Source organism: Muntiacus reevesi, chromosome 1 (assembly GCF_963930625.1).
Source record: "Muntiacus reevesi chromosome 1, mMunRee1.1, whole genome shotgun sequence".
NCBI classification, from domain to species: domain Eukaryota; kingdom Metazoa; phylum Chordata; class Mammalia; order Artiodactyla; family Cervidae; genus Muntiacus; species Muntiacus reevesi.
The window spans coordinates 228,886,231-228,898,442 of record NC_089249.1 but is presented as its reverse complement, the minus strand read 5'-3'; the positions used below and the strand labels follow the sequence as shown (position 1 = coordinate 228,898,442).

The following is a 12,212-nucleotide window of genomic DNA, read 5'->3' as shown; positions in this document are numbered from 1 at the left end:
GGCCTGAATTCACAAATTCCAGCTCTGCTGTGTGACTTCTCTAGGCTGCACTTTCCTCAGCTGGGAAATGGTGATGCTAATACCTACCTCAAAGCATTACTGTAGAGATTATATAAAGCACCCAGGATTGCTTCTAGCATGTGATAAATGCCTATTAGTGGCAAATTTGATGATGGTGATGACCATATCCTGTGCTTTGCATTCTTGAGTCACACAAAGAGTGGCAAAAACTGGATGAAAGGGAGATGATACAGAAAAGTAAAAAACTAGACATGTATTTATGTGGGGACACCGGGGTGGGGGGAGGACCTGTTACAAAGAAACAAAGAAAATTAATGAACTAAGTGCTATACAAACCTGCAAATCATTGACTTCTTCATCCCCTATCTGATGATCTCATCCAGATCCTTGTGCTGGCTCTGAGTTTGCTATTGGCAGCCAGTCATATCTCTGTGTGATTTATGATCTGTATGAAAACCCAGAATAATTTTGAATGAATCTGGTGAGCCCATTGCCCTTTTCATGACCCAGTTTAATGTCCTTATTTGACCCTTCTGAGGGCCTGAGTTACCTACCTTCTAAATTTTCACTCAGAAATCACTTTCCTGACTCCAGTGAGCATACTGACCTCTTTATGACCCCAAGTAATTATGAATGACCTCTCTATGACCCCAACTAATTGTGACTGACCTCTCAGTGAACCCATTGCCCTGTTTATAACCCAGCTATGTGTTCTCATTTGACCTTTCTGAGGGCCTGAGTTACCCACCTTCTAAATTTTCACTCAGAAACCACTTTCCTGACTCCAGTGAGCACACTGACCTCTTTATGACCCCAAGTAATTATGAAAGACCTCTCAGTGAACCCATTGACCTCTCTATGACCCCAACTAATTGTGACTGACCTCTCAGGTTGCACTGTTCATGACCCAGCTTCATGTCCTCATTTGACCTTTCTGAGGGCCCAAGTTACCTACCTTCTTAATGTTGACTCAGAAACCACTTCCCTGACTGAGCGCACTGACCTATGATCCCAAGTAATTGTGAATGACCTCTTGGTGAACCCACTGACCTCTCTATGACCTCAACTAATTATGAATGACCTCTCATTGAACCCATTGCCCTTTTCATGACCCAGCTTAGTACACTGGACCCTTCTGAGGGCCCTAAGTTTTTACTTTCTAAATTTTTAATCAGAAACCACCTCCATGATTGCAGTAAATCCATCTATCTCTATGTCACCCCAGTTAATTCTGAATAACCTCTTGATAAACTCATTGACCTTCACATGATCCCACTTGGTACCTTCATTATCTGGTCTGAATTCTAAGATACCTGCTGAGAGTCTAAGGCCAGAATCTAATCAGTTTCCTTGACTCTTTATCCTATCAGCCACCTGTTCATTCACAGGTGTGAATGGAACCTAGGAGCAGGGGTGGCCTGAGAGGCCCCTTTTTCACTCTGCCTCTCCAGTTCCACGTTGGGGCATCTTTAAGTTATGGCCCACCAGGAAGAAGTATAGGCCTAAGAAGGGCCTTACTACTATCATCCTGTCCCCCAGGAGCACTTAGGACATTCAGGCGACTTCCTGAGTCAGTCTTCCCCACTCCTCCAATTCTCTCAGCCAGGTCATTTTTGTCTTGTCTCCCCAGCCCTCCCAGAGTCCCAGATGGAAATGGTGACTGACCATCTCCCTCCCCATTAGACTGTGAGCCCCGTGTGGACAGGGATCTGGTCAATCCTTTTCTCACAATAGTATCCCCAGCACTCAGCACAATGTGCAGTGCTGTTCATCTCACTGAATGAGCACATGGAGGCTCAAGAGAGGCTGTCCTCAAGGGGCAGCCCCCAGGGGTCCCTGAGTCTGCAGCCACTTCCCAGGACCAGCAGGTGGCGCAAACCACTTATTGCATCTCACCTGCTGTCCTCCAAGGCCCTGGATTTGGACAGTCCTGGAAAATGGACATACTAAGGGTAGAGGGAACATGTGGTCCATTGGAATGCAGAAAAAAAAATTAGAACTTTGCTTTAGATTTATTTTCATCTCATCTTTTTAAAATTTCTATTTTGTGTATGTTTTATAATGTACATAATATTTTAGTACAGTAGTACATGTATATAATTTACAATAAATAATTATACAATTAAGAAAGTGAACTAAAAGTTTTTTTTTAACTGATGGGAGGCACAACTAGTGCTCAGGGAAGCACACCTGTCTGCAGCGGACGGAGCCTGCTCCTCTGCTTTCACTCACCCACCCTCAAGAAGTGGAGGGTGGGAAGCAGACCCCAAACTCAAAGGATCTTTGAGACAGCATAGAGAAAAAGTACAGAGAGCTTTTTATGTTGCCACATTGCTCTTTCAATTTCACTTAAATGAACATTAACTTCCCCTCAGCAAAAGGAAGGTGCCAGATGGTTTGGTTATAAAATACACTCAGCTGATCCAAATTAAATAATCTGGATTTAAATCACTACATCTCTCCACAGATTCACAGGTCCCTTGCATCAAACGTGAGTGGGCTTGTAAATGTCGGGTACTTAGTTGCAAGGTTGGCTTATCTTATTATCTAAATATATTACCACTGAGGTCAAACTGCTGGCCAAACTACAGTCATCTGTTTAAAAAATAGGATTTACTCATCACAGTTGCATTGAGGGTGCCATCACCCCCACCACTTGTCAGTCTGAGGAATGCAGGGTTTAAAACATGCTAGTCTGTGATCATCACGTGGCAAATTATCCTTTCCAGACATGTCCTTAACTAGCATTTCTGAGTCACTCAAAGAGTGTAAGAAATATCAGCCTAACAATCAACAATTTGTCATTCCACATTTCCCCAAGACCAAGAATTAATGGCTTCCATAAGCTTCCCCCACCAAACATCTTTGGGTTTGTTGACAAGTGGCTATTTGCAAGGCAGAGTGTCTTTTATTCCTGTAGCAGTAGATCTGTACAAGAGGTCACCTCTGGGCCCAAGAGACCTGGCAGCACCAACATAAAGACCAAAATATAAGCAGGGCCGCGGTCCCATCCCACTCACACCCCAGGACGCCTGTGGGACAGACGGGGCAGCACACACACACACTATTTATTCCAAAGCATTAACTGTAAGAGCAGTTTAAATCACAGGTCAGCCGGAAGAGGGGAAACAGGGAGAGAGGAGGTCACACTATCTCTATCTTCTCTTCCAGAGAGTCAGAGCCTCCAGGGGCCAAAGAGCAGCCCTCCTCACTAACAAGTGTATCTGAGATAGGCTTTTCCATACCTCATTTCATCCTCTGATATCAGTTCCAAAACCTTCTCTAAAGGGGTAGTTTATATATGTATATAATTCTTATATATATACATTTATGTCCATATAAAAGAAAGCAGTAGTGGTCTTGATGGATGGAAGGTGAGGTGGACTTGAGTAGAGACAGCTTGGCACTGAGGGACAGGCCTGAGAGCTGGGTTATTGCCGGGCAAGGCAGGAGAACGGGGTGCAGTTCCCAACGCTGCTGAGTGGAGGGAGAAGAGGACAGTGCTGGTGGTCTGCAGACCTGCTGCTGGTCAACTCAGAGGAAGGAGGAGGAGGAGGGGTGGGAGTCCAAACTGAGACCTGGGGTTGAGACCTACCCTCAGAAACACGGGAGATGAGGGGAGGAACTTGTGAGAAGAGGAGAGCCTGGGAAGCCAACCGCCCTTCCTGCTTCTCCAGTGAGATGGTGTCTAGAGCATGCACACAACTGGCCTACAAACTGAGGCTCCAGGGTGGAGAGGGAGGTGAGGGCTGGGGAGAGGCTCTCAGGCCCAGGGCAGCCCGAGGATACAAGATAGACACCATGAATAGCATCTCCATCTCCTTAGCCCGCAAGGCTCTCCACACCCTTCTGGCTGCCTAACAACTGTCTGGAGCTTGTCTGAGTGGCCCCTAGCTGGAATTGTGCTCACTGGCCCCTCCAGGGGCATTGCCTGACTCTGAGGCCTGCCCATCCTTGCCAGCTAAGTATCAGACCCAGTGGTATCCCTCGGGGCTTTGCTGCCAGTCACAGTTCCATGGCCCTGGCTGAGGGCAGGGCTCGAGTGTGTCTTGCGGAGTGAAGGGTCATCACCCTCCAGGGTGGCCATCCGGGCCTCAATCCGCTCCAGGTCATCAGAGCCCACTTTGATCTTCACAGCCAGGAGGTGGATATAGGTCTCATAACGGCTTTTCTGGGAAAAGAGCAGAGAAAGGCCAAAAACAAAGTCAAAAGATAAACAACAAATTGAAAAAAAAAAACAAAAAAACATTTGTACCTTATATGACAGAAGACTCTCTCCTCAATATTTAGAGAGTTCTCACCAATCGGTAAAAGGAGATAAACAATTTTTAAAATAGGCAAAGGGTATGCACAGAAATTTAACTCATAATTTTAAAAATCAAAATTAATTGGCAATGACTTATTGGATATGATAGCAAAAGCATAGGCAGTGAGAGTGAAAATAGGCAAATGGGGTTTTATCAAAATTTAAAACACCTCTGTATCAAAGAACACAATCAATAGAATGAAAATGCAATCTACAGAATGGGAAAAATATTTGCAAATCATTAATCTAGTAAGGGTCTAGTATACAGAATATTAAAAGGGGGAAAAAACTCCTAGAACTCAACAATAAAACACAACCCAATTTCAAGATGTATAAAGGACTTGAATAGACATTTCACCACAGAAGATACACTAATGACCAATAAGTACAAAAAAGGATGCTCAGCATCATTTTGCTGCTGTTGCTCAGTTGCTAAGTCACGTCCAATTTTTGCAACCCATGGACTGCAGCACACCAGGCTCCTCTGTCCTCTACAAACTCCTGGAGTTTACCCAAATTCATGTTCATTGAATCAATGATGCTATCTAACTATCTCATCCTCTGCCACCCCCTTCTCCTTTAGCCTTCCATCTTTCCCAGCATCAGAGTCTTTTTCAATGAGTCGGCCCTTCATATCTGGTGGCCAAAGTATTAGAACTTCAGCTTCAGCAACAGTCCTTCCAGTGAATATTTGGGGTTGACTTCCTTTAAGATTGACTGGTTTGATCTCCTTGCAGTCCAAGGGACTTTCAAGAGTCTTCTCCAGCACCACAAGTCAAAAGCATCAATTCTTCAGCACTCAGCTTTCTTTATAGTCCAACTCTCAAATCCATACATGAATACTGGGAAAACAATAGCTTTGATTATACAGACTTTTGTCAACAGAGTGATGTCTCTGCTTTTTAATATGCTGTCTAGGTTTGTCATGGCTTTAGCCAACATATTCAGTGATTTTGGAACCCAAGAAAATAAAATCTGTCACTGCTTCCACTTTTTCCCCTTCTATTTGCCATAAAGAGATGCAATTGAATGCCATGATCTTAATGCTTTAAATGTTGAGTTTCAAGCCAGCTTTTTTACTCTTCTCTTTCATCCTCCTCAAGAAGCTCTTCAGTTCCTCTTCACTTTCTGCCATTAGAGTGGTAGAATATCTGAGGTATATGTATATATGCCAATATCTGAGGTTGATATTTCTCCTGGAATTCTTGATCCCACCTGTGATTCACTCAGCCTGGCATTTCACATGATATACTCTGCATATAAGTTAAATAAGCAGGGTGACAATATACAGCCTTGACATACTCCTTTCCCAATGTGGAACCAGTCAGTTCCATATCCGGTTCTAACTGTATCTTCTTGACTGGAATACAGTTTCTCAGGAGATAGGTAAGAATTTTCCCTATAAGAATTTTCCACAGTTTGTTGTGATCCACACAGTTTAACAAAGGTCCGTCTAATCAAGGCTATGGTTTTTCCAGTAGTCATGTATGGATGTGAGAGTTAGACTATAAAGAAACCTGAGCACCGAAGAATTGATGCTTTTGAACGGTGGTGTTGGAGAAGACTCTTGAGGGTCCCTTGGACTGCAAGGAGATCCAACCAGTCCCTCCTAAAGGAGATCAGTCCTGGGTGTTCGTTGGAAGGACTGATGTTGAAGCTGAAACTCCAATATTTTGGCCACCTGATGAGAAGAGCTAACTCATCTGAAAAGACCCTGATGTTGGGAAAGATTGAAGGCAGGAAGAGAAGGGGGAAACAGAAGATGAGTTGGTTGGATGGCATCATTGACTCAATGGACATGAGTTTGGGTAAACTCCAGGAGTTGGTGATGGACAGGGAGGCCTGGCATGCTGCGGTTCATGGGGTCGCAAAGAGTCGGACACGACTGAGCGACTGAACTGAACTGAACACAGTCTAAGGCTTTAGCATGGTCAATGAAGCAGAAGTAGATGTTTTTCTGGAACTCCCTTGCTTTCTCCATGATCCCATAAATGTTGACTATTTGATCTCTGGTTCCTCTGCCTCATCAAAATCCAGCTTGTGTATCTGAAAATTCTCAGTTCACATACTGTTGAAGCCTAGCTTAAAGAATTTTGAGCATAACCTTGCTAGCATGTGAAATGAGTGCAACTGTATGGTAGTTTGAATGTTTTTTGGCATTATCCTTCTTTGGGACTGGAATGAAAAATGACATTTTCCAGTCTTGTGGTTACTGCTGAGTTTTCCAAATTTGCTGACATATTGAGTGCAGCACCTTAACAACATCATCTTTTAGGATTTGAAATAGCTCAGCTGGAATTCTGTCATCTCCACTAGCTTTTTTCACAGTAATGGTTCCTAAGGCACACCTGACATCACACTCGGATGTCTGATTCTAGGTGAGTGATCATACCATCATGGTTATCCAGCTCATTAAGACCTTTCTTGTATAGTTCTTCTGTGTATTTTTGCCACCTCTTCCTAATCTCTTCTGCTTCTGTTAGGTCCTTACAATTTCTGTCCTTTATTGTGCCCATCTTTGCATGAAATGTCATGTCACAACACGCATGAAATGTTTCCTTGGTATCTCTAATTTTCTTGAAGAGATCTCTAGTCTTTCCCATTCTGTTATTTTCCTCTATTTCTTTGCATTGTTCATTTAAGAGTGCGTTCTTATCTCTCCTTGCTACTCTCTGGAACTCTGCATTCAGTTGGGTGTATCTTTCCTTTTCTCCCTTGCCTTTCACTTATCTTTCCTCAGCTTTTTGTAAGGCCTCCTCAGACAATCACTTTGCCTTCTCACATTTCTTTTTGGGGGGATGGCTTTGGTCACCACCTCCCATACAGTGTTACAAACCTCTGTCCATAGTTCTTCAAGCACTCTGTGTACCAGATCTTATCCCTTGAATCTATTTGTCACCTCCACTGTATAATCATAAGGGATTTGATTTAGATCATACCTGAATGTCCTGGTAGTTTTCCCTACTTTCTTCAATTTAAGCCTGAACTTTGCAATAAGGAGTTCATGGTCTGAGCCTAGTCAGCACAAGGTTTTGTTCTTGCTGACTATATAGAGCTTCTCCATCAACATCATTATCCTTCAGGAAAATACAGACTGAAACCACAATGAGATTATCACCTCACATGCATTAAGTTAACCACTATAAAAAAAAAACAACATAAAGTAACAAGTGTGTTGATAAAAATGTTGAAGAATTAGAATACAAGTACACTATTGGTGGGAATGTAAATTGATACAGCTACTATGGAAAACAGTACAGTTATTCCTCGAAAAGTGAAAGTAACATTACCATACAATTTAGCAATTCCACTTCTTTTTTTTTTTTTTTGCAATTCCACTTCTGGACATAAAAGCAGGAGTGAAAGCAGGATCTCAAAGAAACACTTGCACACCCATGTTCATGGCAGCATTATTAACAGTAGCCGAAAGATCAAAGCAACCCAAATGTGCAGCAGCCAATGAAAGGACAGACAAAACGTGGTATCCAAATACAACAGAAGAGCAAAAGGAAAGAAATTCTGATACATGCTACAGTAGGGATGAAGCTTGAAGACCTTATGTCATGTGACACAGGCCAGTCACAAAAATATAAATTCTGTGGTTCCACTTGTATGAAGCACTTAGAGTAGTCACATTCATAGAGACAGAAAGTAGAACTGTGGTAGTCGAGGACTAGGGCCAGGAGGAAGGTGCTGAGGATTATGTTGTTTAATAGTTATAGAGTTTCAGTTTGGAAGATAAAGAAGTTCTAGAGATTAGTTGCCCAAGAATATGAAAAGACTTAACATTACTGAACTATAATACTTAAAATTGTTCCTTAACCATTGATTCCTTAACCTTAACCATGATAAATCTTAGCTATGCTTTTTAAATCACAATTGTTTTAAAAAATTTAAACCAATTGAAAACATCAATAAGATACCACTTGCTAAACCTATCAGATTAACGAAGACTATGTCCAGTGTTGGTGAAGGTATGGAGGTGTGTTCATGAGCTACTAAAGGGAATGTAAATTGGTAAACAACTAGGAGGGAGGTTTGGCAGTGTCTGAGGTCTTGACTCAGAGCTTCGGGCCCTTACTGCCGTCCTGGGAGAGGCAGGGACTAAGGGTCATAAGGTTCTGTTCTCACCCAGCTCTGCCACAGAAACTGAAAAGCTCTTCGTTTTGGCCTCCACCTCCCCTACCGTCCATCTGCCCTGCCACTTCACTCCCCAGTTAAACCAGGCTGGGGGTGAGAAAGACCAGGGCTTTGGAGGCACAACCAGTTGCCTGGTTAGGATCCTGGCTCCTGCACTTAACTGTCTTGCCTCAGGCACATGATCCAATCTTTCCAAGCCTCAACTTCCCCATCTGTAAAATGGGGATAAAAAACCCACATCATACAGTTGATATGAGGATTAAATCAGTCAACATAAGGGAAGTGAAGAGAATCATGCCTGGCAATCAGCATGGTTATTTTTTACCTTGCAGAAACAGTGGATCTGAGAAGTCTTTCGAAAGCTATAAAGCATCATGTTTTTCCAAAAGGCAGGATTTATCTATCCGCTCTCCTCTACACCACAACAGAAAGTCAGCGTGGAAATCTAGAGACTGAGATGGGCGACTCCCTGCCCCTCCGCTCCAGGGACTTCCTCCTGGCTTGGTCTCGGTCTCTCTTGTATCTGTCTATCCCCATGTGCAAGTCAGTCCAAAATGGACAAGTGGTTCCTGCCTTCCTCCCCTCAGTCTGCCCTCATCCTTCATACAATGAAGGCAGAGCACTGTAGGGCAGAAGCAAGGTATGGGGCAGAGACACAACAGAACAAAGGGAGAGCTCAGAAGGAGACCACGGTTCTCTGCTTGATAAACCCACTGAGAGAGGCACCTGAGATGTGAGGGGGGGGAGTCACATGGAGAGGGCTTGTGAGCTCTGTGGTTTGGTTGTAGAAGCTTCCCGAAAAGCTGGGCCTATGCGGAAATTGGAAGTGAGGCAGGGGCTTGAAGAAGGATGCAGAGGGCCAGGGAGGTCTCTGGTAGATACACAGGTGAGGGCACAGTTGTCTGTGCTGCTGGGCTGTGCAGAGACTGGCCCACAGGTGACTGCAATTCATGACCTCAGGGGAGCCCCCAAAGTGGAGGGCTCCCAAAGCAGGACTCCCTGACTGTGGAAAGATGTGGAAGGAGAAGCTGGCCTCTTCCTCCTGCCCCAGTCCTGTCCTTCCAAATCCTCCTGTGATGGGCCCACCTCAAACGTGAGATAATGCTCCTTCAGCCGGTTCTCCTCAGCCTCCTTGGACTTGATGCCCCGCTCGACCGGGTGACACTTGTGCTCAGCCAGCTCTGCAGTCACCTGCCTCAGCTTATTCTCATGAGAGCGCAGCTGCTCCTCCTGCAAAGATAAATCGTGGACAGTGAGGTCCCACCCTCGGAGGTCATAGGGGTGGGTCTCATCCAAAGGAGATCTGCTTCCCTAAGGGGAAACCGAGGCCTTGCCAGGGCCATCCAACACGCAGGGGCAGAGTCAGGTTTGCACCTGAATGAGTGCACCTCCACCGCCTTCCTTCGCCCCCTCCCACCATCGGCATCAGCTCCCCCCGGAGCCTCCCCAGCAGGCTCAGGAGATGCCCTCACTCTCGTGTGTGCACACTCCCTGACATAGACACACAATCACCGAGACTCAGCCCGGCTCCCTGGGCTTCATACGATGCACACAGCCTCTCATACTCGTGTCCAGACACATCTGAGGGCCACAGACCCAGGATCACACCCAAAGACAGACAGAGGCACTGTCACTACCAGACAAGTAAACAGGACACCCCACCCGCCACAGGACAGCCAGGCCCCTTTGTGCCTTATGGGCACTGGGCTGCATATGTGTATGTGTATGTGTGTATGCACACAAACATGCGTGTACTTGAATGGTAAGTGTGCCTGTGTGGGGAGCACCAAGAGTGCTGGCACAGCTGTGGACATAAGCAGTAGCCCCAGGGGCTCCACAGAGAAGAGCCCGGACACTGGCCAATCAGGAAAAGGCCCTGACAGGATGGAAAGCATGGCGTTAACCCACTCTCCACCATGCAAGTGGTAGCTCAGCATTTATCCTCTCCTCTCAAAAAAATCCCTGAAAAATGGAGTACTGATGTGTGTGTGTGCATGTGTACACTCAGTCGTGTCCAGCTCTTTGCAACCCCATGGACTGTAGCCCACCAGGTTCCTCTGCCCACAGGATTTTCTAGGCAAGACTACTGGAGTGGTTTGCCATTCCCCTCTCCAGGGGATCTTCCCAACCCAGGGATCAAAACCATGTCTCCTGCAGCTCCTGCACTGGCAGGCAGATTCTTTACCACTGAGCCACCTGGAAAGTCCAGGAGATTTTTTAGGATTACAAAGAAACATGTAAGGGTAGATGAGGGAAGCAGCTAGATGAAGGGTTCTCCAAGTCTCGCCCGTCCCTCACTCCCCACGACACACACACTCACAACCATTCATGCCCAGACACACAGGACACCCACAGACCACACCACATCCAGAGGACACACCGCCACTGGCACACCCACAGCACTGTGCGGGGTACGACCTCAGTCTCCCTGGCTGTAAGTGGGGGTGTGGGTGGGGGGTGGAGGAGGATGTCTGCTCTTTCGGCTTGTCTCTCACCCCAGGACCAGGCACTGGGTAGGCACTGCTGAATGAGGGGCCGGGGGAGGTGGTGTCATTAGCCCAGGAGCTTGTACCTGGCAGAGGCGAGTGGTGCAGGAGGGCAGCAGAGGCCGACAGAACTTCTTCATGGAGCTGACGGCAGCGGGGAAGGAGGGCGCTGAGAAGATGGCAGCCACCAGGTTGATCCTCAGGATCCAGGACAGCATCTCCTCTTTGCTCCTGGGGACGGGAGGGGAGGGGAAGGCGCACCAGCTTCTCACAACAGGACTCCCTATCCCCCACCCAGCACCCAGCACCCAGCACCCAGCACCCAGCACAGAGAGAATACAAAGACCTCCATGTAGGCGGGCAAAGGGGTGAGGGAGGGTGGCAGGATGGGGGCTGATGGGCCTGGTCATGTCTGCATAGGGAGCTCCCTTCTGTCCCAGCTCCCAGACAAGAGCTGGATTTCCGTGTGAAAATGAAGCTGCCCAGCCAGGTCCAGAGCTAACAGCCTGGAGCTAGTGAGTCTGAGACTAGCAGGGGAGGTCAAAGGCAGCTGGGCAACTGGTCACCCCGACTCTGCCCTCTCGGCCCTGCCCCGCTGCCTGGCCTGGCACAGCCACTCCTATCCTCAGAGTTCACCTGCCAGTCTCCCCACTTTTAAGTTCATCTGACACATGAAACCCAAATCTCAAGTCACAGAAAGATGAGGTACAGGGGCATAGAAAGAAGGCCTTATTGATAAACAATAGGGTGAGTCTTCTGCACCCATCACCCCAACTTTAATGGAGGATGATTTACAAAGAGTCCATCTGTCTTGTATTTAAAGACTTCAGTGAACATCAGAATCACCTTGAGGTCTTATTAAAACACAACTGCTGGCCCACCCCCAGTGTTTCTGATTCAGGAGGTCCAAGGTGGGACCAGAGAAACTGTATTTCTAACGAGTTTGGGGGCTATTTTTGACCACACTGGGCAGCATGTAGGATCTTAGTTCCCGAACAAGGGATCAAACCTGCGCCCCCTGCATTGGGAGCAGAGTCTTAACCACTCAACCACCAAGGAAGTCCCTCAACAAGTTTTCCAGGAGATGCTGAGGGATCACACTTGAGAAACACTGCTGTCAGGAGGGACCTGAGCTGTTGGTTTGTGCCAAGCAATTACATTTGCTCTCACAGCTGCTATGCCAGAGAAGCTAAGGGCGCCTCCCCTGAGATAGATGAGGCAAGGATGTGGGGCAGGTCCTGAGCCCAGGGTGGGAGCGA

The 12,212-nt window shown here is 46.4% G+C and overlaps 1 protein-coding gene across 1 annotated transcript in view; it reads right to left on the bottom strand.

The window, feature by feature from the left end:
• Positions 1-3,982: 3,982 nt before the first annotated feature.
• Positions 3,983-12,212, bottom strand: part of PSD2 (pleckstrin and Sec7 domain containing 2) — a 48,577-nt gene continuing 40,347 nt past the window's right edge. The window contains exons 13-15 of the mRNA XM_065935527.1: positions 11,040-11,184; positions 9,554-9,697; positions 3,983-4,192 (exon numbers count right to left, since the gene is read on the bottom strand). Coding sequence (XP_065791599.1) covers positions 3,983-4,192; positions 9,554-9,697; positions 11,040-11,184 — 499 coding nt within the window. The remainder of the gene's footprint in view (positions 4,193-9,553; positions 9,698-11,039; positions 11,185-12,212) is intronic.